This window comes from Sturnira hondurensis, unplaced genomic scaffold (genome assembly GCF_014824575.4).
Source record: "Sturnira hondurensis isolate 20B ecotype Veracruz unplaced genomic scaffold, ASM1482457v3 Scaffold0022908, whole genome shotgun sequence".
NCBI lineage: Eukaryota > Metazoa > Chordata > Mammalia > Chiroptera > Phyllostomidae > Sturnira > Sturnira hondurensis.
In genome coordinates, this window is record NW_028095539.1 from 3,977,003 (window position 1) to 4,004,511 (window position 27,509).

General features: G+C 57.1%; 1 protein-coding gene across 3 annotated transcripts in view; it reads right to left on the reverse strand.

Moving 5' to 3' along the window:
• The window catches only part of SH2D3C (SH2 domain containing 3C), a 29,264-nt gene extending 4,140 nt beyond the window's left edge, over window positions 1–25,124 (reverse strand). The window contains exons 1-8 of one of the 3 annotated variants that reach the window (XM_037037030.1): window positions 25,073–25,124; window positions 22,141–22,618; window positions 12,181–12,220; window positions 5,143–5,271; window positions 4,580–5,034; window positions 3,184–3,299; window positions 1,149–1,684; window positions 62–177 (exon numbers count right to left, since the gene is read on the reverse strand). In XM_037037030.1, the coding sequence (XP_036892925.1) occupies window positions 62–177; window positions 1,149–1,684; window positions 3,184–3,299; window positions 4,580–5,034; window positions 5,143–5,271; window positions 12,181–12,220; window positions 22,141–22,618; window positions 25,073–25,109 (1,907 nt within the window). In that variant the 5' untranslated portion in view covers window positions 25,110–25,124. Of the gene's footprint in view, window positions 1–61; window positions 178–1,148; window positions 1,685–3,183; window positions 3,300–4,579; window positions 5,035–5,142; window positions 5,272–8,912; window positions 9,535–12,180; window positions 12,221–20,201; window positions 20,318–22,140; window positions 22,619–25,072 lie in introns of those variants that run through there. The other 2 variants (XM_037037028.1, XM_037037029.1) reach the window with 2 other exon arrangements.
• Between the last annotated feature and the right edge of the window lie 2,385 nt (window positions 25,125–27,509).

Consider the following 27,509-nt stretch of genomic DNA (forward strand, 5'->3'; position numbering starts at 1 on the left):
TGGGGGGGTGGGAAGGTGTGGCTTCAGGGTTTGTGTGGCCGCAGGGTGGGGTGTTCCTTACCTTTCCAGCAGGTCTTGTCGTAGCTGCCGGCCATGGGGGAGGGTGAGCAGCTCCATGCCCCAGCGGACTCCCATTAGGGTCTGCATCTCCTTGGTAACGCCCAGTATCCTAGCAACCTGCAAGGACGCCCAGAGGGCTGATTAATTTCCTGTCTTGGCTGGCCCAACCCATCTGGGAGTCAGAAAGCTTTCTCTAGGAGGGCAGCCTGGCTGGGAGGCCAGATTTGAATTCTGGCTCTATCGCTAACTCTGAGCCTCTCATGGAGAGAATGAGCCTCATCACCTGTGAAGTGGAGCATCAGTGGGAAAATGTCCAGAGGGGTCTGACGTGTTAAATACTCAGTTAGGGTTAAGGACGAGGACTACCTTATTCCAGGAGGTAAACCTGAGTCTCAAGGAGTGAAAGGGCTTGTCCAATGTCACTCACTGGGTCTACAAGCCAGGGCTGCTCCCTTCACACCGCCGGGCTCTTCATACGGAGCCACATCTCTGCACTCTCTGCTCTTGCTTCCCAAGCTTGGAGACCAACGGGACCAGGTAATCAGTGCCCTCCAAACCTCGGAGCAAGGAACTGAGGTGCAGAGGGATTGTGGCCCGCAGACAGGCAAAGATTCATTCAAAGCAAACACCCTGAGCTTTGACAATGTATGAGCCCAGGTAACCAGTTTTGCTTACTCTGTCCACCAGGGGGTGTGGGGGCGGGGAGTTGGGTCTTACCCATTCCCTGGACCGGCCAGATTTGCACGGGACTCTTTTAAAAAGTACCCTCAAAAGTCAGACAGCACTGGGTTTTGGGACTGCCTGTGTCCAGTGCCAAACTGGTATCTGGAGGAAGCAAGAATGTCTTGTGGGGTTTGGGGGTTTTTTTTGTTTGCTTTTTTTAAAAGGAGAAAAAGGATATCTCTCAGCCGGCCCAGAGAGATAAAGTGAACAGCCCAGAGGCAACAGGAAGTAAGGGATGGCGGTGAAGCCAGGATCCAGGCCCACTGACAGTATTCGGGGAACTGAGGGGCTGGCTCCTCACCACCCTGATCCCTAAAGCCAGGGCACGGGGTGCTGCCCCATGCCCGTGTACACCCAGCACCTACCAGGCAGTCAACTTTGGTGACATGCCGAGCCAGCGTCCGGGCGTCCACCTCTGCCAGCAGCTCCTTGACCTTGCGCAGGAGGCCCACCTCCAGTGGCCGGTTATCCTTGGGGATCAGTAGTGACGGGAAGGTGGCCGGGTTGAAGGAAGAGGTGGCTTCTACAGTGGGGGCTGTGAAGGCCCTGCCCCAGTCCCCGTCAGGAGCCCCATTTTCCGACAGTTCCTTTAGCCTCTCGCTGTAGCTCTTGGCCTGCCGGCAGGAGGCCTCAGCTGCTGCCCACTCACGGCTGCTGCGAACAGGAGGCTGGAGCTGGCAGTAATGGCCAGAGTCCGGGTCGCTGTAGCTGCTGAGGGACGGTGATGGGGAGGCCTTGCAGAGGGTGTGGGAGGGGCTGGCATAAGGGCCCTTGTCCAACTCCCCAGGGGGCTTGGGGGTACTTCCAGGACACAGCTGAGGTTCACTGGAGCGGCGGGTGACAGGGGAGGCGGGCAGCGCTGTGGCTGAGGTGGCTGCAGGGGTGGCATGAACACGGGTCACTGCGGAGAGACAGAAGGAGAGGACTAGTTATCACGGCACCCCTCACCCCAGTGAGGTTCCCCCACCCCTTTCCCAAAGGACAGGCTCCATCCACCCTAGAAATGAAGGACGTCCCTGCTTCCCCGCACCCAGGCCAGGCCCAGGCCCAGCAGGCTCTGGCAAACTGAGCAGCAATACTCGGATATCGCTGGCCCCCAGAGTTTGCACACTCCCACCCCAAGCGGCTGCAGCCTTGGGGAGCCACGGAACTACCCACAGGAGCTTCCAGCGATTCAGGGAAGCTAAGCACTTGCTGGAGTTCAATGTGCCACGTGGAATTGTTTCTCAGTGAATTAGTGATAACGATTTACTGAGTTCACACAAGCCAGAAGCTGGCAACATGCTGGAGACACACTGGTCAGCAACAGTGAAAGCATCGTCCGAAATCAGAGGCGTTGTTGATTGAGCTCTTACTGCCTGTGAGATCCTCCTTCGCCCATTAGTTCACATAACCTTCTCCACATCCTCTGAAGTAAGTACTTTTGTGACCCTCATGCTACAGATGAGAAAACTGAGGCTCAGAGAGGCAAACTGACCTGCCCAAGGTCACCTGCCAGCAAGTGGGAGAGCTGGCGTTCAACACCCGGCTTCGGAGGACGTGAGTTGGCCGTGTTGTTTAGAAACTGTCCGACCGATCATTTCCGGCAAGGGGCTCTAACTTTTCCACTCAGGGTGTCGTTTTGAAGGCAAGTGTGCAGCTGCGACCAAGCCGATGGCCGAGTTTAGGGGACGGTTTGCGAGGAGCTGCACGGACAGCGATGTTCCCAGCGGAGCTCCCTCCTGGGCTGCTCCCCTCTGCGCCCTTTGCCCATCACGTGGGCAATATGCAATACGGCTGGTTGGGAACACTCTTTCTTTTCCTTTTAGAAATGATCTAATGGCCTGTTTCTACAACAAAAATTTTCTTTGTATCAAAAAAAAAAAGCACAGTGTCTGTACCCTCTGCTCAATTTCTCTGTGAGCCTAAAACTGCTCTAAAACATAAAGTCTGCTCATTTATTTTAGGACAAGATGCGAAAAGCACAGCATGGCTAGCTTGGTCTGAGCAGTCGGGGCTTGGAATCGGGGCTTCATTGAGTCGCAGGCAACGAAGGGCCCAGCAGAGCACCCTACGCTCACTCCCCACGCGGCGGGAGCCCGCACAGTAACACTGTGAGCCTCCAGCAGACTTCACTGTGTCCTAGAAACTACTGGAAGGCACTGGAAACTACTTTATGCACAGGACCCACTAAGGACTGAATAAATCATGGCCATGAGCAAGCCCTGGGTCTGTTTGCATGTCAACATTGCTAGTCCCACCAACAGGTTTTTAGTGTGAATTGGTGCAGGGCCTTGCTCCCGGAAAAGAGGCGGGAACACACCTAAGTACACACTGTACCAGAACTCATCCAGAGCACGTCCACACACAAGTCACTGCCCCCAGATGCCCCACCTGCCCTACCCCCTCCGCGGGCCATACCCGTGCTGTAGGCGGGGGAGCTGGGGCTCTCGGAGATGGGCGAGTGCAGGTCTGGGGGCTGGTCCATGCTGAGGGCACAGTTGCGGATGGATTCCCGGGCCTGGGCCAGTGAAGTGCTGTGGAGCAGACAACTTCATGAGCAGAGAGCTCAGAGGTCCAGGTCCTCAGCCAGCCTGAGGCCCCCCACCTCTGCTTCCATTCTAGAACCGCAGAACTTCAGAGGCAGAAAAGGCTTAGAGGTTACCAAGTCCCGCCTCCCAATGAACAGGCACAAAACTAAAGCCCAGAGGAGGAAGGGCTTGCACCGACCAGAACCTGCACAGCTGTGCTCCGTCCTGGGACCCTTGCCCCCAGCGTGTCTGGGGAGGGAGGCTAGCAGGCAGGGAAGGAAGCTGAGGAGTCACGCCTGCCAATCTGGCCCCTCCTCACCACCCCTGCACTATGCTTGGATGCCTGGGCACCCATGGCCTGTGGATCCTGGCACCATTACCCTCGCTGGTTCCAAACCACAGGCCAAGTGGCTGCTGTCCGCAGCGTATCCAGCCATCAGTTCTTTGGCTAGCAGCATGCAGCCCAGGCCCAGGGGGATGAGTTCTATCCAAATGTTAGCGGCACGGAACAGCTGGTCTCTTCGCAAACAGCCATAGAAATTAGGGGCACAGACTTTGGATTCACAGGCCTTGGTTTGTATCTCGGTCTTACCACTCTCTGGCATGTGGTTTCTCTTTTCTAGGCCTATTTCCTCAACTATAAAGGGGGGTACGGACAGGAGCCAGCACCCAGGGGGCCAGGGGGGCCTGGGAGAGCACTGACCGCAGGGTTAGGTGCACCAGCAGGGGGTTCCAGAATGACTAGCTATTGGGGCTTTTTCTGGGATCAGGGCCTGGTCTCACCCAGCCCCAGAGGCAACTGCATCTCATCCAAATGTCACTGAGAACATTCCACTCCCTGTGTGGTGGTTTGCACACAGCAAAACTCTCCACTCTGCTGCCTGCCTTGGTGGGGCGGGGTGGGGAGAGGCAGCACCAGGGGCAGGAACCAGGCCCCTGCTGAGGACAGGGCGATACCCAGAGCTCCCCCTGGGCTAGAGGGGGCTGAGTGAGGGCCCGTTATAGAAAGGAGCACAGGGTGGGGGCAGAAGAGCAGTGGCAGGGTCAAGGGCGCACAGCTAGTCACGGCAGAGCTGGGCTGCCCCTGGGTCCCAGTGCCTGCAAACCCTGCGTGGCTTCACAGTAGCACCCAACCTTCTTCCCACAGCCTGCACACCGAGGCTCCTGGGCCATCATTTCACCCCCGTTCTCTGTGACCTGGCCTCCCATTTCTCACCAGCACTCTCAGTACTGATGCCCCCATTGACAAATGGGAAGACTGAGGCAGAATTGGGGTCCTTGCTTACCTGGTGGGGCAGCCATCACTGCGGGTGACCTTATCAGCAGTGAGCCCGTCAGTCATAGTGATGCTGCGCCGCTTCATGTGGCTGCCCTTGGGGCCCGAGGGGCTGGCAGGGCCGGCAGCCTTGCCACTGCCCTGGCCCAGGCCATAGCAGGCCTCCAGGTAGCGCAGTGGGAAGGTACGGTTCACGGGGCAGTAGATGATGGCGCCACTCTGCTCTGACACAGCCTTTCGGCTGCCCACGTGGTACCGCACAAGGGCGGGCACGTGGTCAAAGCTCTCCTGCTCAAAGAGGTACTGGATGTGGGTGTAGCTCTCTCCCGCCTTCACCACCACCTTGTTGATCTTGAAGTGCAAGGCCTGGTTGCGCCAGCGGCACGTGAGCACGTAGTCCCCCAGGCTCGTGAGCGAGTCCCGGATGAGAAAGTCACCGTTGCGCTGCACCAGTGTCTCCGAGACCTGCAGGATGAACGGTCAGGCAGCGCCAGGGGCAGCCTGCGAGAGCACAGCCCGGCAGGGCGTGGCCAGGCCTGGGAGAGCCGCGGCCCCAGCGGGGATGCCACTCACCTCACGGGGGATGCGGCCGTGGTACCAGGCGTGGCTGCGGAGGTCTGTGCTGCTGAGTTTGAGCTCTTCCTCCAACTCCTTGTGCAGTTTCTCAGGCGATGAATCCAAGATGTACTTCTCCTTGGAAAACTGGGTGGGAAACGGCAAGAATTGGCATCCAATCCACAGCCCCATGTCTCCTTCCCTCCCGGTCCTATACCAGGTGAGCTCTTTCCACCTTGGGACCCCGGGAAGGCTCAGGTCCAGGTGCCCACAAGTCCTTACCCGGAAGTCCCCATCCTGGAAGAAGTAAAGAAATCCCAATTAATTCCACCAGACGATGCCTAATGTTTTTGCAGGCCCTGTAATATGTGCTAGGTGCAAATAAGTGAGGCTGTAAATAAGCCAGGCCCTGTCCTCATGGAAGCTCCTAGTCTAAGAGGGGAGGAAAAGCCACGGGAGCATTTGTGTAGACTGCGGTCAGCACCACGGTGATGGACAGCGACCAAGAGCTGCTGGCTTTTGGAATGAAGACGAAGTCTAGGCAGGCAGAGTGGTCCAGGAAGGCTTCCTGGACGAAATGACAGTAACAAAACACTTATTGTGCCCCAAGGACTGATCTTGGAGTGCGAGGAGGGAGGAGTTCTACAGGTAAATCTGGGAGGTAGGCTGTGGACACCCTGGCAAAGGCATGGACAAAAACAGACATGGAGACGTTCTGGGATGGTAAATTGCACAGCAGCAAGGCAAATGAGGCAGCTGCAAGCAGAAAGCAGGGGAGCAGAGCCCCCCAGCCCACCCCCCAGCCACCTGTGGTGTCCTTTAGGATCCCCAAAGCTCTTTCCTCCTTGCTTTCTCAAGCAATCCTTGCCTGGTGGGGAAACTGCAGCCCAGCAGGGAAGTTCAAGGTCACTCACTGGAGACAATGCCCAGGACTCCCCCTCCACTTGCCCAAAATGGGACATTCCCGCTTCCCTGGTCACTGTGGCCTGGGGGTGGAGACTTGGGGGGAATGGGCGAGGGGCCCCTGCTGTCAGGTGCATCCCCACCACAGAGCCCAGCTCCAAGCTGGCTGTGCGTGTGAAATCTCTGGGCCTCATTTTTTCCCTCTGTTAAATGGGTATGATGATAAAACCTTGCCTCACTGAGTTGTGACAATGAAAGGAGACAGTCCTCCTAGTGCTGTGACCAGGAGGACTGATAGCCCACAGATATCAGTGTGAGGACATGTGACATTGCTTCCTCTCCCTTCCCCCAACTCCAGGCCCCAAAGATGACTGCTCCAGGGCAGATGGATCCAGCCCAGAACTGGCCAGATGGCAGGTCAGATGAGGGCGGCAGTCAAGGGCCTGGCTTCAGCTGCAGGGGCTGTCTCTCCCCAGGGCCCCCTTCTCATCAGGGTTTAAGGGCACTTCAGTCCCCTCCCTGCCTCCTCATACCTTCCACAGGTCTCTGAGCCTGATTCTGCAGGCTCCACTTTCCACCCCTATGCTCTCGTACTGCCTCAGTTTACCTTAATCTACACTGCTCCCCGATCCCCAGCTTCAGAGATATATAGAATCTCTGAGCCCATTATTTCAACATGGATTAAGCCCCCACTCTGGGACAGGTCCACGTGCCAGGGGCCAAGGTCCCAAGGCCATCAGGACAGGCAGACTCTTCCTTGGGAGGGCCACGTAGACACTGAGGAGCAATTCCGGGTTTTCTAAATGTTCAGAGGTGCACAGAGAGCACTGGAGCAGATGACAGTGTCCCTCCTCATCTAGTGAGGGGGGTCCCCAAAGGGACCACCAAAGGGGCGATGTTTCCATTGAGGGCTGAAGGACTGGATGAGCCAAGCAAAAGCACCTGGGTGGGGACAGGCAGGCAGGCAGATTGGGCAGGGAACAGCTTCTGGGAAGAGAGGGGCAAAGTCAAAGCCCTGGGGGTAGAGCCAAGGCCCCTGGGGCAGAGTGTCGGGGGCAGATGTGGCAGGGACTCGAGGCTGCCTCAGGAGCTGGGCTTTGTCTAGAGGCCACAGAAGACATCTGAGGTGTCTGGCTGGTTCAGTCTGCTATTTTCCAGGCCATGGCAGGGCCGGGTGGGGTGTGGGGATGTGACTTGGGAAAGGGCATTTATTAGGGAGCCATGGATCAGGTGTGGGGGAAGAGGGTGCAGGGGTCAGAGAGGACCCCAGACAGAGGTCCTGGGAGGACAGTGGGGAACTCTCTGAGGTGGGCAAGGCTGGGGCAGGAGCAGTCGGCGAGGAACCCGTGAATATTTTGGCTTTGAGGAGGCTGTAAGGCTCTGAGGACAGACAGTGAGGTGGGTGATGTGCACAGGTAGGTGCTGGGGGAGGCAGGGGCGGGAAATGAAGATTCTGCGCATGCTTTGCCCAGGGTAGAAAGTGGGAAGTGGGAAGGGCAGGGAGGACCAGGGCAGCAGAGATTTGAGCTCTCTCAGGGCCTGCACTTCTCCACGGGCCGTCTGTCCTTCGGGGCCCCCAGCGTCCCCCTCACACCACACCACACCCTGAGGAGGGAGGAGGACTCAGGCCTGCTGGGGCCCCTGTCCTCCACAAAGAGCATGCAATAGAGAATTTGCCCCCAAACCCCAGCTGAAGCAAGAGGAACATGGGGCAAAGAACAGGAGGGGGTTGTGTGGTAAAGAGCCTGGCCCTGTGTGACCTTGAGTTCATCACTTTCCCTCTCTGGGCTTGGGTAGCCCCATCTGTAAGTGGGGGTGGAAGACTGGGCTCCACTTTTCCAGCCATAGTCCATGGTCTGGGAGAATCTGAGGGGACCAACTAGGTCCTCCCACACACCGGAAGGTGGGGAACCCTAGGATCCCTGTGCCCTCCTCCTCACCCTCGACCCAGGGGTCCTCAACTCCCAGGAGGAGGAGGGCTGGGGCGCGAATGCAGCATCTGTGAGCTCGGAGCACTGCTATTGGCCAGAGATGATCTCACCGCCTCCCGGTCTGCGTGCGCCTGATTGGCTGGTGCAGGGATGCTGCGCTCAGCCCGGCCGTCATTCAGGCGGGCTCAGAGCGTGTGCGAGCCTAGCGGAGCGCAGAGGTGATGTGCCTAACGTCCCCCAGGGACACCAGAGGCAAAAGCACAGAGACCCATAGTCTGAGTCCTAGCCCCCTTCCCACCAGCCAGCAAAGCCCTTGTAGTTCCTCTAGTCTCCTAACCCCAGGCAAAGCAAAGCCATGCACAGATGATGCTCCGCAGAGAGGCGGGGTCCGGGTCCTCCCCTCCACCTCCTTCCGTTTAACCCGTTCACCGCCACGGGATCGTCCGGCACTGCCCGGCCAGTTGAGCTGAGAGACCTGCGCCCGGAGCATGCCCCAGCCCACCTAGAGTGGCAGGCGCTCTGGCCCCAGCCTGGGCACCCTCAGCATCCTCTCAGCTTCCCGCCCCTCACGGCATCTTCTGATACTGGCTCAGCGCCCCGATACAATGGGGAGCGGGGCTGCCCAGGTCAGCCGCCAGGACCAGAGTGCTCTCCGGAGGGTCAGCAGGACCCCATATTCCGATACCCAGTGCCTCAGCTCAGCTCCCTCCTGCGGCGAAGGCAGGATCCGAATGGCAGCCCCCGCAGTCCTGAGTCCCGGGAGTGGCAGCTGGACCCTCACCCCGAGGGTCAGGCTCCCAGAGGTGAAGCCGGGGCGACCCCGCCCCCTCCCTCAGCCCGCGGCCCCTGCCCAACACGACCCTAAGCAGCGCCACGGGACTTTGGCTCCCGGGTCGGGACAGAGCGGCCGGTCCCAGCCTGGAGCGCCTGGCAGGGGCCAAGCCGCCCCCTCACCTGCACCTGCACGAAGGAGCCACGGTAGAAGCAGCAGGCAGCGGCCGATAGGGCACTCCACAGGCTGCAGCGCTCGGTCATGGTGGGGCCGGATAGCCGGGACCCAGACCGTACAGGGGGCGGCGGCTGGCGGGGCAGGGGCGCTGGACCGACCGGGCTGGGCACCGGCTGAGCGTGCCTCTCGGCGGCGCGATTACCTCATCGCCTTGTCGGGGGAGGAGCAGGGAGGCGGGGCGGGGAGACCCCACCCTCCAGCCGGCCAGGGGAGGGGAGGGGGCCATTGTTCCTCCCTCCGCCCAGCCCTCGCCCCCCACCCCACAGCCGCTCTGCGTCCCAGCCCGTGCGTCCCGGCTGCCTGGAGTAGGGGGATGTGAAGCAGGGGACCTGCCAAGGGGGCCATCACGAGGGATAGCGGGATGGAGTAGGAACCCCTGGGCCGGCGAGGGCAGTCCCTCCTCCCCCGCTGGCTGCACCCCTCACTGACCCGCAGCGGGCAGAGACTTTGAATTAAATCCCATCTAACGCCGGAAAAATCACCGTGCGTGTTTGACCAAATCCTTTGTGGCCTCAGGAAATCTCCCAGAGCCCAGGATTTCTCATCCCCGAGTTGGAATCCAGGATTCTGCAGAGAATTGCGGAAGGTTTGACTGACGGCCTCTGGGGGTGCTGAGAGCCAGGAGGGCTCGATGCTTAGGGTACCACCCTGGCTTCAGGGGAGAGTGTCCCCACCTCCACCCCGTACCCCTGCCCCTTCTCTAGGAGCCCAGATGCAGTCACCTACAAAATGCACCTGCGCGGTCTGCACATAACTCTCGTGAGCACTGGTTGAGCTGATGCATGTAGGTTGCCAGGCACAAAGTAAGTGCTCAATCAATGCGAGTGATTATGTTAAGCTTAGTGTCAGAATCTGGGCTTTCTGTCCTAGACCCGTGCGCTCCATGCCGGGGAAGTCACTGTGCGTTCTGAGTTGGGCAGGCCTGGGGCGCAAATTCTTTCGACAGGCTGTGTGACCCCAGGCAGGTGACCTCGGGCCCACCTCTCTGGGCTGCAGGTGTATTTGATAGTTTTCTGCACACGGGGCTTGGAGTTTTATGGTATTGGGACTTTAGAATTCCTGCCTTAGAATAAAAGTATTCACTTCATGGTCCGAGAACCCTGGAGTTCTGGAAGCTGAGAACCTCAGGGCAGGGATGGACTTCTGGAAACTGACAATCCCACCCTCTTCTAAGGCTTGAAGCTAAAACTAACATTCCTCTCACTTCACCCTTTAAGGGGATGGTTTAATCAGTTTCAGTGAACAGGTACATTTCTTTTATAATACTTTTATGTGCCCCAGGCATGAACCTGCTCTGACCAACACAGGCAACAAGCTAGGATGAGCTAAGGACTGTACAACTGCTTTGCCCCTGACCGACAGAAGAGCAACACCACCAATCAGTCACGTCCTCGCCCATTGCGAGGGTTCTGTTATGACATTTTCAATGACTATTTATGGCCCCATAAACCAAGGGAAAATACAAAGCGAATAATCCTCACAGAGACCTCACTACCATCAGTACTGGGGATCTCACTACCTTGCCAGGCAGCTGAGACTTGTGAGGTGCTGAAACACGCCCCTTCCCCTGCTCTACCAGCTGGCCTTGGTGCTGATTCTCTGAGAGGCCTCTGCCCCACCTGGTGTGAAGCTCTGGAGAAGGGCCAGGGCACGAGTTCCTGGAGCAGCTCCTGCTTGGCTTGCCGCAGCCCTGGGCTGCACCCCCCAGGCTGGCCCAGCTCGCCTGCTGACCTTGCCCACAGCCTTGCCTCTGCCTGGACCACTTTTCTGCTCATCTGTGCTCATCTTTCTCCGCTTTCCAGCTTTCTGTTTGGGGAGAAGATGCTGGCAAATGTTCCCGGTCAATGGCAATGGCTTCGATCCAAAGCCCCCCCCACCCCACCCCCGCCTAGAAAGCCGTCCTTGATCTCCCCTCCCTCTGCCAGCTCCTGAGCTGAAAGCCATGTTCAACTTCGGGAGCTCCGGTGTTCGGTGGCTTCTTACGTGAGGCTTCTTTTGGTGATGGTGGGGACAGAAATCTGAGAACTTCCCATACTGCCTCATTACTAGTCACTTACACAGAACTTGATAGGCAGCATCTCAGGTGATGACACACCTCTGGGGTCAGGAGTCAGGCCTGCCTGCTCTGCTCCAGGCCCAGTTCCCCCTGGACTCAGTGAGCACAGACTCGTCGAGCCCCCAGTAACCTTGGGCTGGAGGGACTGCCATTATCCCATCTCACATAGGAGAACATTGAGGCTCAGAGAAGTAACACACCCACACACTCAGTCACGTGGCAAATAAGCAGCAGACCTGGGACTAACATTAAGATCTGCTGAATTACAAAATACAAGCCAGAACCATTGGTGGATCTGCCTGGTCCCCACATGAACCAGGAGCCCTTTGAACACAGGGCCTGGTGCCCTTGCCCTCTGCTGCACATTCTGCGCTCAGCAGGGTGCGTGGCTCAGGATGGGTGCTCCCGGGGCCGAAAGGCCCAGGGCTCTGCCCACGTTCTTGGTATCAGGAACCCTTGCATTGAAATCCAGAGCCTCCTGTAGCAGCTGCGTGGCCATGAGTAAGTCATTGTGCTTCTCTGGGCCTCAGGTTTCCCACATGTAAGTGGTCACAGGAAGGCCTTCACTGTCCAGTGATGAGGGAAGAAGTCAAAGACCTCATTCATGCAAAAAGATCAAACCGGTCTCCCAGTTACCCGTAGCTGGGGCACAGGGCTCTGCACACAGTAGGCACCTGAAATGTTATATCCCGTCATTGTTGCTGTCATCATTATTTCAAAACCTCATTTTCAACACTTTCAGCTCCCAGGACAAATTAAGCTTGTGGGAACTGTGAGCTGTGCTCATTATCTGTGATGGGGGATTGAGTCATCCTTTCCTGCTCCCACCTCCCAGCACCAGCGCTCGCTCGGAGATGCGGTGGGATTAGCGCACCAGTGGTCTTTCCATCCAGACACCCTTGGAGCGCTGTCTGGCTGACAAGGGGTGGGGTCTGCTGGTGACAAGCACTGGGGTGTCCTGAGTGTGGGACCAGGAGAGAATGGTGGCAGGCATGGGAAGAAGATGCCAGGAATGAAACCAGACCCCAAGTGCTGCCCTGACCCCTTGACCCTCTCCTCCGGGGGGTGGACAGTGAGGTCTGGCTCCTAACAAGGCTCAGAAAATGGTTTTGCCCTTTGTGAAACAGGCTCTGAGCTCCCCACCCAGCTGCTCTTACCTTCACATAGTCCTCGCTGGCCTCTGGTTCTCCGGCAGCCCTGGAGGGAAAGGAGAGAGGTGAGTGTCCCCAGCCCTGGCTGGCTCCCCAGCCTCCAGTCTCTTTTCCCACCTGCCCAATGCCAGCACCTGGCTCTCAGGGCTCTGGAGGGCTCATCCTGAATGTGACAGGGGACACTGTAGCTGAGAGCCCTTGCTGGAACCTGCTGGCCTGGCCGCTGCTCTACTCCCCAGCTGTGGCACCCTGGCCGGACAAGTCACCTCTCTGAGCCTGGGCTTCCTATTTGTTAACAGGAGACTCAACAGCCTCGGCCTCAGAGGGATGCTGTGAGGAAGCTGAGGGGTGTTCCGTGCTCACCACGAGGCCTGCTTCTGGACCGTTGCCCTCACCCACTACAGAACACTCGGGGCTCTCCCGGTACCCTCCCTCCACCCTCCCCAACTCGAGTAGTTGGGGGCCCCAGGATGGGGCTCTGCCTCTTCCCCTCCCACCTTGCACTCATTCCTGCAGTGGAATGACCCACTGAGTGGTGCCAGTGCTGGTGAGTGTTGGTTGTGGAATCGATCCCCTCTGCCTGTGGGGTGGCCAGGATGGGGCCAGAGGCCAGGGTGGCTACTTTTTCCAGGTGCTAAACAAATATCGTCCTTCCTCATGAGGGCCCCTGTGAGTCACTTCCCCAGTCCTTGGCCTTCAGTGTCATCCCTCCTCTGATGTCCCTTCAACCCCAGACTCACAAACACAACTTCCTCCCTGGCATCTCATCTTGGATGTCTGATGTCATCTTGAACTCGTCATATCCAAAGCAGGGCTGTTGGGTCCCGCCTGCTTCCCACACCCACTTCCCATGTCAGTTAATGTTCTTGTTGCTTTGTTTGGCCAAGAACCTATGGTTGCCTGCGCCTCCTCCCTCGCACCCCACAAGCGGCCAGTCAGGAAATCCTGCAGGTCTGCTTTCCATGTAGACCCTGACCATTTCTCTCCATACGTCACCTCTGCCCGACCCAGGCCACCCTGTGTGTCCCCCCCAGAGCACACAGTGGCCTTCTCACTGGCTCCCTCTCACACCCTGGTCAGCTTCCTCTCTGCTACCTCGTGCCACGGAGACAAAAACCTACGTAGCTCGGGCACACACGCCACTCCCAACCCTCCCATCTCTCGGAGAACAAAATCTAAACTCTTCTCCTGGGCCTGCAGATGGCTGACCATGCCGTTCATCATCTAAACCAGAATGCCTCTTCCCTTCTGAGAGCAGGCCATTATTACGCCAGAAAATTAGGCATAAACCGCGTAATGTGTTCCTCAACCTGCAGGGCCCTGGGTGGCCTGGTGGTGCTTGGCCCGCAACCTTGCCAAGCCCCTCCGGGCGCCTCCCTCACTCCTTCTGCCCCGGCCTGCCCCTGAGGAGGAGGCCTCCTCCGCAGGCTCGTTCCCGCAGCGTGGCCTCTGCGCTGCTGCTGTATCCTTCTCACCCCACCAATCCCAACCAGGACCGATCACTGGACATTTACCTGTTGACTGTTTATGACCTGGCACCTCCGCTTTGTCTTACTCATTGTTGAGGCCCCAGGCCCCAACACAGTGCCGGGTGCCTAGAAGAAGCTCAAGGAATACTTATTGCTCAAAGGAATGCGTGAATACTAAACATTCAACCAATGTTAATCGCTACAATTTTTTTTAATTCTCTCAGGCGGGGCCCTGATTCTCTGGCTAACACAGGCCTCAGTATCCCCATCCGCAAAATAGGGAAGGAGGTGGAACATTGGGGAACCGCTTCTTCACCTGCAGAAGCGCAATATTTACATTTAAATGTGGCCCTGACTGGGCAGCTTATTTGGTTAGAGTGTGGTCCCGATACACCGAGCTCGAGGGTTCAATCCCCAGTCAGGGCACATACGAGACTCAACTAAGGAATGCATAAATAAGTGGAACAACAAATTGATGCTTCTCTCTCTCCCTTCTACAAAACCAATTAAAAATTAGATGTAGTACATTGAATAAAGTAAATTTAAAGCAAAACAAAAAGCTGAGCTCAAAACAAAACAGAACTAGCAGTCCAGGCGTGTGTTCCTGGGGTAGGATCCCACAGTGTGTGTGCTGGGCTCCTGAGGCCAGGGTCTCCTGCTGAGCAGCAGTGTGCCATGACCGCCTCCCTGCTGGGACATGTACAGTCCCTGGGGCTAGCCTCCCCTCCTGTGGTGACCTCCCTCTAACTGTAGCCCCGCAGGCTGTGACCCGGCCACAGCAGGCTTCTGAAGCCCCTCGGGTTCTCTCTTTCCAATGATGGGGACCCTTACCCTGCTCACCTCTACTGCTCTTCCCGGGTGAGGCATCCCGCCCCAGGGTTTCCGGCCATTCAAGCCCGGAAATCCTTCCACTGCTGGGAACAGATTGGCCAGGACACTGGGATCACCCCAGCGCTTCCTCCTGCTTCCTGTCCACTTCCCCTCGGGCTGTGGGTGGGAGCAGAGCCTTGGGGAGGAGTTGGCTGCACCAAGGATCAGATGGGATGAGGGGCCAGGGCCAACAGGGGGGTGCTCAGGGCAGAGGGAAGCTGAGGATCCAGGCGGCCCTCAGCCCCCGTCTCCTGCCCCTGCGCCTCTCCAGCATGCCAGGATTTGCAAGACATAAGGTGACCGTGTGTGCTTACACCCCCTGCCGCCACTTGCCCAGACTGTGGCCACTGGCCTCCACCTGCTCCCCTCTGCGACTTGATCTCACCTCAGCAGCCCAAGCGGCCCTATTAAAATAAAAGTCAGATCATGGCTTTTCTCTGCTCCAACCCACGGGAGTAAGAGCCAAAGTAAGAGCCAAAGTTCTCATAACAATGTTCGCAGTCGCACCACCTCCCCCACCCAGAGTCTGACTGCGCTGCTCCAGCCACGCTGGGCTTCTTGCCGGCGTTTGTCCCCACCTCAGGGCCTTTGCACTTTCTGTTCCCGCTGCTGGAATACTTTCCCTCCAGATGTCCACTGAGCTCCCCCCACTTTCAGTGAGGCCTTCCCTGCCACTCACCTAAAAGTGCGACCTTCTCGGGGCTCCCACCGCCCTGCCCTGCTCAGTCCTTCCTGGTAGCACTTAGTCTGGCTGACCACGTGTCCTGTCTCAAGCGCTGTCTCTCCTCGCCATGCCCTCGGCTCCACGAGGGGAGAGACTCGGCTCTGCCTGCAGCAGTGCCAGACACCCCAGAAAGATTTTTTTGAAAAAATGATGCCACCGCAGCCCCTGCAACCCTAAGAATAAAGTCTAGTCTTCAAGGTGGCTCAGTGCCACTTGCTCCCCCCCCATCCCTCCTCTCTCCTCTAACTCTTTCTTGCACTCTGGCCACCTCACACGTCCTCCATCCTCTGAAGAGTGTAGCTCCCTCCAGCCTCAGGGCCTTTGCATGTTATGTTTTCCCTGCCTGCAACCTCCTCTTTTCCTTAGGGCCAGAGTAATTCCTACTTAGACTTAAGACCTCAGTTTGCTGGGATCTTTCTAGAATATTCTCCCTCCTGTTGTAATGAGCAAATCAGGATTCAAAGCTTTCATCTCTAAACAGTCAGCTGCACTAATTAATTAACTTATTCCTTATGTTATAGACTTAAAAGACACATCCCCTCTAATATTAGTGGCAAAATCAATAAATAATAGTGACAATTGAGCTAAATCAGTCCTGTTAATCAGCTGCATTAATTATTTAAATAACCAACCCCTTTCATTGCCCATGTTAACTGATTTGTTCCGATAACTGATATCACTTATTACATATATTAGGTTAGTTAATTGGATTAATGAGCAGTAATTAAAGCCCGTTATCTTTTATTTCTTCAATGAAGGTTTAAATGTGAGCTTCACCTTCAGGGCCTCCATCTGGGCCCAGAAGAGAGAATGCCCCCCCCACACACACCTGGGATCCAGGAGGAGAAGTTGGTGTCCTGCTGTGCCCTGGCCCTCCCTCCCCACAGGCAGCCTGTCCTTGCTATCTGTCCCCCAGTTTCTTCCCTCCGGCCTCAGGCCTGGTCATTTGGCCTTGAGTGGAGGCTTCGCCAACCTCAGCCTGCTGCTTCTTGGCTTTCCCTTTGCCTTGCCCTGAGGTTCAACTCCCTCATCGGTGAGATGGACACCTTTATAACCGCCTTCCCAGAAGGGCCACAAGGATCCTGTGAGAAGTAAGGGAGCGAGGCTCCCTAGCCCACAGGACTCCTTTCTCCGCCCAGCCCTCGTCCTGCCCCTCCTGGGGCCTTTCCTTCCTTCACTCTGACCTCCCCTCGGCCCTAGCAGAGAAGCAACACTGCTCTGCGCTCCTTCATCCTTCAAGGCCCTGAGCAGAGAGAGATCTGCAGCAGAAAACCCCGTGTCTCCAGGGACACCCTGCCATGGGGCTTTTGGGACTTCCTGCCGGAAGGTTCTTGGCTTTGGTCCCTGGCCTGCTCCACCACCTCTAAGATGGGCCACCACTGTCCTGGAGACACCCCTGCTCCTTCTCCACCCTTCTGTGCCCTCAGTCTTTTGGACAGGAGCTGAGAAAGGGTGTTAGCCCCATGGGAAGAGGGCAGGTTGGGGCCACCCTCCCCAGGGCACAGCACAGGGCTCCGGGCTCTCGGAGCAGCTCACCGAGCCTCAAAGGCTGCTGGAGGGAAGCAAAGGGGAGGGCTCGTGTTGGGCGAGGACTGAATGCCTGTGACCTGAAGCCCTGTGTCACGGGGGAGGGAACAGAAGCTGTGACTGGACCCAGGGCACAGCTGCAGAGATGGGTCAGGGTTGGCTTGGCTCTGCTCTACTCCCTGCTGCAGGTGGCCCCCCCAGAAAACAGAGACTGCTCCTGGGTGGTCGGGGGGAGAAGCTGGGGGGGTGGCACAGAGAAGTAATATGTCACCCAGGGCAGGAGCCCAGAACTGACGCCAGGAAGAGGAAATGGAGTAAGAATGGACACTGGAGTGAGTCCCAAAGCTGGGAGGGAGGGGCTGTGTGACCCTGCACAAGTCCCCCTCATTGGGCCTCAATTTCCTCTTCTCTGACCTAGGCACAGGGGCGGCACGACAGGCAGCTCCTGTGTGCTGGTGCTTCCGTGGGTCAAGTCCAGGATCAGCAGTCCACCCACCACGTCTTAGCCAGTCCTCATAATAACGCTGTCAAGCCAATGCTGTTATCGTCTCCAGTTTACAGATGGGGAAACTGAGGCTCAGCAAGGAAAAGGGAATTCAAGGATGTACAGACCGTGGGTCTCTGAGCTGCTGATGTGCCCAGCCCCTGCCCTCCCCAGCCCTCACCCCACTAGGCCCAGCATTCTGCAAGCAAGGCCCCTGAGGGTGTGGGGGGATGTGGCTCCAGCTGGGGGCAGGGTGGTCCATCTTTCCTGAACCGACACAGTTCCCACAGCCTGAGGCGTCCGGGGGTCTCGAGGACTGTGAGAAAATCTCCACAGGAAATGAGAGCCAGGAGCAGCTGGGCCCCTTCGGAAGACAAGGACCAGCCGCCCGGAGCCTGAGGAGGCTGAACAGGCTGGGCCCACCGCGGCCCCCTCCCCCAGTGGGTAATCACTACCAGATGCCCAGCAGCTGACGTCACTCTGCAGGGCCGAGAGGGTCGTGAGACTCTGGGGAGCCCTGGGAATTCTTGGACCAGAATCAACATTCCAGAAGGAAAAGGCAGGGGGGTGCGCTTTGGCCTGTTCTCAATGCCTAGCATCAGAGTTGGGGCAAGGGCAATACAGGGTGCCTCTGGCTCCCCTACGAGGTACCACATTCTTCAAGTCTCAGGGTCCTTCTGAAATGCCCTGGGCGTGGGGAGGGAGGGGCCTGGGCTCTGGGTGGGGAGATGCTTAACAATGAGTAGAACTGCATTTGAATCCTCCCCCAAGGAGAGGTCCTCCTAAAGCCCAAGTCCAAGTGGGCCCTTCCTCTGCCCAAGGCCAGGCCCTCGCTGGGCCCACCGGGCCTTACGTCACTGTGCCCACTTCCTCCTGGCCTGTCTCCTACCACTCCTCTCCCCTCACACCCCCATTTTGTTCTAGTCCAGCCACTTGGTCGCTGCTCCTCGCTGCTCCTCACACAGGCCAAGGACATTCCCCCCAGGAAGGTTCGTGTGTGCTGTCCCCTTGGCCTGGTCCCCTCTGCTCCAGGTAGCAAGAAGGATTGCTACCTCATCAGAGGTAGATTACTACCTTCTCTGTTCAGACATCACTTTCTCGGAGATGTTTTCCTAGCTAACCTTCCGAAATTGCCACTACCAGCCACTCCCCCCAAGACCAGTCCCCCGACTTGATTTAAACCTTCCTTCGTAGCGCTTTTCTCTCCCGACTGTGTGACTCGTCGTCGTCGTGTTAATCTAATCCGTCTTCCCCACACCAGACCCAGGGCTCCAGGAGAACAGGGTTTTGTCCGCTGTGCTCCCTGCCCAGGACCTAGAACAGTGTCTTAGGAATAGTTACATCTCAGCAAATACTAAAATGATTAAAATTCCGACTCAACTGTGTGATCCCCTGCAAGTTATTAACTTTAAAAAATGTCAGTATCTTCATTGGTAAACTGGGCTCCTAATACCTGTCTCCAGGGAGCTATGGGAAGTTACTGGAAATCATAGTAGAAACAGCTTCGAGCTTTCTCCTTGCAGGAGGTGAAATGTGGCCTCGTGGTTAAGAGCCTGGGCTTGGGTGTTGGTCAGGGCTAGGATTGAATCTAGGCTCTGACAGTCTCTCTGTGACCCGAGCAAAGTCCCTTTCCCTCGCTGACCCTCAGGCTCCTCACTGGTGAAATGCAGCAAATAGAGGCTCCCCGCACCCAGGGCCCATGAGGTAGACAGTGCTCACTGGGACCCCCATTTAGGGTCTGGCCAGTTATGAGTCCCACCTCTGGCAGGACCCTGGCCAGATGAGTCCTGCATGGGTGTGGATGGGCATTGTCGGGAGCCCCTCTCCCTTCTCTGGGTCTCTGCTTCCTCCTCCATAATGTGAACTGAGGGGGAAGGGCGTCAGGGGTCTCTGGACGGGCTACTTCCCTGCAGGAGGGCTGAGGGTGCTGGGGTGTGGGGGCAGGCCAGGCTGGTGCTCTCCCTCTGGGAGCCGAAAGCCCTTCATTGCTGGCAATGTCGGCCCCTCCTCCCTCCTTCCTCCTCATCCCCATGATCTCAGCAAGGAACTGGGCACCAGGAAACTCCTGCAGCCTCACCTCTTCCCCTTCCTTCCTTCTGCTCCAGGTGCACCCTGCCTCCCAGGGGGTAGGGGAGGGACAACCAGCTCAGGCTGCTCCCTGAGCAGCTGCTGGAACCACCCCCTTACAGTTCTCAGATGCCTTCTTTCCCAAGCTCAGAGACCACCCCAGGCCCACCTGGGCTGCTGGGGCGACTGAGGCCTAGAGGAGGGCAGGGCAAGCCTGAGATCACACAGGTGAAGCAGCTCTCCTGATTCTGGGGTACAGGGTTGGGCTACAGGGGCTCCTGGAGGAGTGCAACAATCCCTGACCTCCTCCTTGGCTGAAAGACACCACGGGACCCCAGGAGGGGCCTCAATCTAACCTGCTAACCCACGCCTCTCAGGACCCCTAGTTACACCAGGTGATTGCAGGATGGCGGGAGCGTCTCTATTCCCACAGCTTTAGGCCACACTGGATGCCAAAGGCATTGCCAGGACCACCAGGGCTCCCGCCCACAGCAGAGCGAGGCTGGGTCCTGGACTAGGCATTCTCAGGGTTTCTCAGAGGCCCTGGCCCTGCTGGCGTGGACTGGGTTGTGTACCCAGAAGGGCATGGCACGCACGGGCCAGGGAGGTGGAGTCAAATCCTGGGTCCGATCTTTGCTACTGGTCAAACTGGGCAAGTAAACCTCTCTTTCCTCGTCTGTAAAACAGGAACGATAACTGTGCCTCTCCCCTGGGACCGTTGTGAGGAATAAACGCCCAACTTGGGGGACAGAAGGCGACAGAGTTACACCAAAATTTCCTGATGCTAAACCAGCACGGGTTTGTCAGTTGCCCCAGGAACACAGATTTCCCCCTCAGACCACTACGGTCCCTGCTGGCCCTCCCCGGGCCCAGCTCGGCTACTCACCCTCTGGGTCCCAGGGCGGGGCACCTTCGACCCACTGCAGTCATGGTTCCCCGCGATCACCGCCCGCAGCCTGTGGAGCTCCTCAGCCCTAGGGCTCCCGCCTTTCTCAGGCCACCTAGCTGCAGAGCCCAGAGCAGGACTCAGGGGGTGGGGCCTGAGGTGTTAGCCACGCTCCGGAACGCCCCTCTGCCCTCCGCCCTCCGCCCAGCGCAGCTTCACAGGCCGGGAAGGACACGCCCCAGCCCGGACACGCCCCTCCGCCTGCCGTGTTGCTCCGCCTTCCCCTCCCCCATCTGTCAAAGTCCTGGGGTGGGAAAGCCACGCCCCTGACACACCCCTCATCCCAGAGCCTCTCTGCTCCACCCACAGCTCCACCCACAGCTTCTCCCACTGTCCCAGCGCAGCCAGAAAAACCACGCCCCTCCACCTCTCCCGTCTGGACACCCTCAAACTCACACTGTAGGTCTCAGACTTTGAGTTGCCTTAGAACGCCCCTCCCCTACATGCAATTCTTGCTCCACCATGACCGAATGATCCCGAATTTAGGAGGGAATGGCAGGGCATCCCAGAAGGTGGGGCAGCCAGGGATGGTGGAAAGCATTAGTTTTATTAATGATAAATGTAAGCATTCCCATTTACTGAGTGTTTGTGGTGTGCCTGGCACTGTGCTAAGATTTTACAAGCATACTACTCTTAAATTCTCACCACAACTCTACAAGGTCGATGCTATCGTTATGCCCACTTATCGGATGAGGAAACTGAGGTTCAGAGAAGGGAACAGACTTGCCCAAGAGCACGCAGTCATTAAGAGGCAGAGTCTGGACTGGATTCACTCTGCAGCTTTGCACAGTCCTGCTCCCCATTGAAGCGGGGGTTCTAAGTTCAGTTACCTCCGTGCACAGAAGCTGCGCTTTTGTGTCTCCAGGCAGAGCCAGTCAAGAAAGGTCCCAGAACCAGCCCTAGAGTTACTCTGGCTCAGCTGAGTTTTCTTCGTCTTTATTTGTGATTTAGACAAAGGCTCTCAGGTTGAAAAGGCCCCCTTGGTTGGGGTCGAGGGGTCTCCCAAGGGCGTGAAGTCCATGGCTGCAGGGTACAGGGTGCCCAACCTGCGGCCCGCAGGCCACATGCGGCCCAGCACAAATTGTAAATTTACTTAAAATGCATGAGATTTTTTGGTGATTACGTGTCACAAGGTATTTAATGTGTGGCCCAGAGATGCCAGAAGGTTGGACCCCCCTGGTAGATGGTGGGGGACACAATGGGCTGGATCAGCGTGCAGTCACTGGGGGCAAGTGGTTCCCTGTTTGAGACCCAACTCTGCACCTCTGGCTGAGTCCCAGTTTCCCCATCTGTAAAAATGGGCTAGTCATAGATTCTTTTACAGTTTTCAGTGAGTGTCACATTTGTTTTTACACCTAGTAAAATGGGTGTTTACTAAATGGCAGCTATGACCATATCGGAACTCTCTGTACTTTTGTGCGAACTCATCCCACCCGGCAACCCAGTTCAGCGACACAGCTTTCTGGAGCAGGCGAAGCAGTGCCGTCCGGCAGAACCCAGGGTGGCGATCTGGGTGTGGGGCCTTAGGCAGGGAGCCAGCGACTGGGTCCGCAGCCCAGCTGGCAGCTGACCTGACTCCGGAGGTTGCCCAGGGCTGTGGAGTCAGGTGGGTCTTACTTCAAATCCTAACTTGTCAGACATGCCACCCGACTGGGGCAAATGGCTTTCCCTCTTGGGTATCTCCTCCCCAATTTTCTTTTTCCTTGAAAAGTGAAAGGCTAAGCACAGAGCCTGGTTCATGGTAAGCACTCGGGTAAGGTGTGAGCATTTGGTTACCCAGACGTATGTGTTGGGGGGTCCTCTCCAGGCTCTATTGGCAGGAGACCGGAAATCTCGCTCCTGTGGGTCCCGCCCTCACTTTCCCCTGGTGGACACCTACCTTTCTTGAGGCACAGTTTCAGGGACTCTTTCCTCTTCTGTGTCTTCTCTGGGGTCCTCAGGTGGTTTTGTGGGGCTCACCTCCACTGCCGAAGGGTTGAGTTTCGTTGCTGGGGTATCCTCCAGGGGGGCCTCGGTCCCCACCACCACCTCCTTGGCTGCCTCCTCATGTGGGGGGTCAGGCAGACCTTGGGGCTCCAGGTGTGGTTCAGGGCCCACCTCTTGGGCCTCCTGGGCAGCCTGTCGGTCCCGAGATTTCTTGATGCTGGGGCGAGGCATGGTGCCCATGTGGCTGTACATGTCACTGGAACGGGCATAAGCTGGGGGACTCTTGGGGACTGTAACCATGTCATCCTGCGTGGCCTCAAAGATTTCAGGCTTTAGATGAGAGCGGATAGGGTTGGTAGCCGAGGACCGTCTCAGAGTGAAGGACCGAGGGAGGTTGGAGAGACTCCCAAAGCCCTTGAACTTGAAGAACTCTGGCAGAGGGGAAGAGGAGGGAAGGGACTTACTAACAATGCCAGCAGTGATAATAACAATAACAGATACATGCTGTTCAACTCACAGAGAGTTCAAGGAGGGTAGGCCTTACTGCCACTTCCTCTAATTATTATGCACAACTGGGCAGCTTTGAAGCCACCCTGCCTTGGGCTTAAATCCCTGGGCCCCTCTGAGCCCCGTCCTCCACATCAGTAAAAGAAAGATTACAGTACCCACCTCCTGCCGTCAGTGGGAGGACTGAAGAAAAGCATGTAAATGATACGCTCCGCCTGGTGCCCGACACACAGAATCAAAAACTAAGGAAGACGCCCTGGCTGGGCAGTGAAAGACAAATACCGTATGATCTCACCTGTAAGTGGAACCTAATCAACAAAACAAACAAGCAAAATATATCCAGAGACGTTGAAATAAAGAACAAACTGACAGTGACCAGAGGGGAGGAGGGAGGACAATGGGGGAGAGAAGCGTCATTGTCATCACATGCATGAAGGACCCAAGGACAAAGCCAAAGAGGGGTAGGATGGAGGGTAGGAGGTGGGGGTGGGTGGGCGGGGGAAAGTGGAGGCAGGGAAAATAGAGACAACTACATTTGAACAACAATTTTAAAAAGTTTTTTAATTATAAAAAAAAGAAGATGCCCTGGCTGGTGTGGCTCAGGCTGATTGGGGCGTCGCCCCTAACCAAAAGGTTGCAGGTTCAAATCCCCGTCAGGGCAACTTAGGTGGCAGGTTTGACCCCTGGTCCAGGTGCATATAGGAGGCAACCAATTGATGTTTCTCACTCACATCACTGTTTCTCTCCCTTTCTCTTTCCCTTCCTCTCTCTCTAAAAGCAATGAAAAGCTGTCCTCAGATGAGGATAAAAAAAATGAAGATGCGGATGCTCACAACACTGCCCCTGTGTTTGTCAAACCTGCTGTATGTCTTACCTTGCTGGAGTCTCAGCACGACTCAGCAACACAAGTTTAGTTTCTTGTTTTCCAGATGAGGAAATTGAGGTTCAAAGATGTGAAATGAACCCCTGAGGTCACAGAGCCAGCAGGTGAAGCTGCGTGTGTGTGCATGCACGGGTGTGCTGGGGCAGGGGGCGGGTGTTTAAGCACCGGGGTTGGCAGATGAAATGAGAAAAGGGTTGCCAACAGCCAGAGGGTCCCAGTCCTTGCGGTTCTCTCCTTCCTGTCAGCAGAGCTCTTGGTCCTAACTCAGGCGGCAGAGCAAGGCGATACCATCTCATTTCTGTGGGGGTGCGTGTGAGTGCCCTCCTTCCTGTCCCCTCCTTGCAGCCACCACCATCCGACTTGCTACGCCTCCAGAGAAGCATTTTCCGCTTCCTCAGCATCCTCTGCCTCCTCAGGTCCTCACAACCACGCTGGAATATAGGTAAGGTGCCCCCATTTGACGAGAGGAAACTGAGGCCCAGAGAAGGGAAGGGACCTGGCCAAGGTCACACAGCCAGGCTGAGCCTGGACCAAGGCCCTGGGCTCCCGACAGCTGGGTCAAGGCTCTGAGGCTTTCCTCCCAGCCCTGCCCACCCCTCACTTGCTCTTAGCCCCTGCCTCTTGACACACGTCAGAAAATGCTCTGCTCTCAGAAAGCTGTGCTGTGGGGCAGAGACTGTGCCCACGCCAGAGGGAGGCCTCCGTCCTCAGCACTGCTTGTTTCGTCTCCTGGGCACCTGGGGCCTGGAGGAAACAGTAGTGGGCCAAGGAGGGACACTGAGGCCCAGAGTCCAGGGGCTTGAGACTGAGCTGAGCCCTGGTCTACAGCCCCCTATGACCTCAGCCAGGTCTCTGGCACTCGGTCCTTTCATTGGTGAAATGCAGCCATAATCTTTGCCTCCCCCCTCCCCCACACATACACAGTGCTGTCAGATCAAACAACCCGGGGGGCCAGGGAAGCAGAGGTTTGCTGCGACGAGGAGGGACTGACTTGGGGGAACAGCAGTGGGTGGGTGTGGCCCTTTACCAAGTTGCTCTGGGTCCCGGCATCGCTGCTGGTAGAGACATGGGGCAGCACCCAATGGTGTGAGCTCGAGACAGCACACACACACACACACACACACACACACCCCAGGGACTCCCTGAGACCCCATGAGAAGCAGGCCCACGGGCGGAATGTGTGGTGGGCTTCCTGGCTCCATGAGGTCTGAGAGAACTGAAGACAGGGACGCGCAGACAAGTGAAGAGACTGAGTTGGGGTGTGAACAGACAGAGACGACAGAAGCACGGAGACCCAGAGCAGCCAGAGACAGAGCGGGATGCTGGGCCAGAGTGATGGAGAGATGCTGATGCAGAGACCCGGAGGCAGAGGGCTCTGGAGAGAGACAGAGGTGGACGGAAAGAGAAACAGAAACAAGACAGAGGCATGAAGAAGCAGATGCAGAGAGAGGCTGAGATGGACGGACAGGCGGGGGATGGAGGGCAGTGTACTCACTGAACTTCTTGCTGGCCTTCCTGGGCCCCTCTGTCATCTTGGTGAGTCAAGCAGAGCTGCTGGCCTGCGGGCAAGTGGACGCTCGAGGCTCTGGACATCGACGTTGAGGTGCCGCCCTCACCTCCCCTTCCCCTTTCTCACACCCTCTCACTCACTTCCTCTGTGTATTTTTAAACCAGTGCAACTCCCACAACCTCGCCCTCCCACCCTCCCCACAGGGGGCGGGGGCTGGGACCTCCCCCGGTCCAGACCCCTGTGGGCCTCCTCCTCCTCCCCGGCAGCAGGCAGGGAGCTGGGGGCAGAGCACAAGCCCGTGGGACTGGAAGGTCTGGGAAACAAACCACAGGTTCTGGGAACAGAGCCCACTGGGCTGGGGGCCGCTGGGGACCTGCCAACAGCTGTCGGGGGGTCTGGCCCTGGGGCCGAGAGGATGCAGGGAGTCGGGCCTGTGCAGGGGGCAGTTTATCTAAGCCTGCCTGGGCACGGACCAGCAGCCGTGGGTGGAACAGAGCTGCAGTTAGGCCTGTGGGCTCTGGGGCCACCCAGACCCGAGTTCAAGTTCTGGCTGGCCACTTTGTCACTGTGTGATCTTGGGCTAAGGCACTCACCTCCCTGAGCTTCTGTCTTCTCTGTGAGAAGGGGTATTTGCGATGGCCACCTCACAGACTGCAATGCTTGGTGCAAATCCTGGCACAAAACCAGTGTCCTCTGAGGCACACTCCTTTTCAAGCTACCAGGGACATTTTCAAGCTACCAGGGACAAGGCGATAATTTGGTCCACCACACCTACTGTACAGAGATAGGGAAACTGAGTCACAGGCAGCAGGATCATGCCATCAGAGTGCATTAGTGGCACAGACTGGATTGCAACTTGACCTTTCAGCCCTGGCTGGTGTGGCTCAGCGGGATGAGTGTGGTCCTGCAAACTGAAATGTCAGCGGTTCGATTCCCAGTCTCAGCACATGCCTGGGTTGTGGGCCAGGCACCCGGTGGGGGCCACACGAGAAGCAACCTATCAAGGTTTCTCTAGCACATCAATGTTTCTCTTCCTTTCTCTCTAAATAAAACCTTAAAAATCAAAAACAAACTTGCCCTTTCAAGTCCCTGAGCCAACAGCCTGGTATCTTTCCACCCTACAACCTGTGCGTGGGTGTGTGTGCGCACGCACAGGGCAGGACAGAGATGAGGAAATGAAATCTCCCCTACACAGGTTGTCCTGGACACCTGAGGAGGCTGCAGCAGCTGCCGGGGTTGGAGGTGGGGCCACTAGGCCACGGGCTTCGAGTCCCACCTCTGTTCGCTACAGACAAGTTCACGGAGCTTCTGGAGCCTCAGTCACATAATCTCCAGAATGGGCACCACCTCGAGGGAGCAGTCAACCCAGAGGCTTCTGCATGGTTCGACATTACCGTCCTGGCCTCTGGGGCTGGCAACTAGGGCCATGGGAGCCAGAATCCAAGGCCAAGCGGGGCCCTGCGTAAAATAATGACAGCTAATACCTTCTGACCACTTAGCTACGTTCCAGCCACAGGGCTCAGGCCTCCTGCCCTAAGTGATACATGTCATTACTCTTGCCCCCATTCTCTAGGTGCGGGAAAGTCACGTTGCCTCGAGTTGGACTCTGCTTGTCCAGCTGTGGTCCTAACTTCCATGTCGTGGCTCCTGCAAACCCCTGGCAGCTGCATGAGGGGCCTGGGGAGGGGTAGGGGTCTGACTGGTGGGGCGAAGGGGAACTCGAGGCCTTAAGAGGGAAAGGAGCACAGCCCACGAGACCAAGGCACTAGGGTCCTGCTCACAGACAGACTGAATGGGAACAGTATTCAAAGTTCAAATGAAAGGTTTGGGTTTCTGGGCCATGGACTCGGGAGAAAATGGGGGTGCCCCTCTCGTTCCCTCTACTAAGCACTATCTAGGCGTCAGGCATGGAGCTAGAAGCCTCCACAGACTGACCCATGAGGCAAATCCTGGGATGGTCCCATTTCACGGACGAGGAAAGTGAGGCTAAAGGAGACCAGAGACATCCTGGCCGGGCAGCCCAGCTGGCTGGAGCCCAGTCCCACACACGAAAAGTTTAACAGGGGTTCGATCCCCGGTCAGGGCACTTGTGAGAGCAGCCAATCGATGTTTCTCACATCAGTGTTTTTCTCTTTCTAAAATCAATAAACATATCCTCAGGTAATGATTAAAAAAAGAGAAGACCGGTGACCAGACAGAAATGCAGGTGCCTCAGCTCCCAGACCGGTGTCCTTCCCGTCTCTGGGGTGTTGTCAGAAGCGGAACGGAGCCCCTGGCCTGGCACAGTGGGGGGCCTCCCAGCGCGTCCCCGGCTTCTCTCCCAGGAGGCAGCCCCACTGACTTGGGCTGACTGCTGCAGCTCTGGCATCAGCCAGGGCTGGTTTCCTGGCCAGATCCACTTTTTTTAATTTAATTTTTTAGA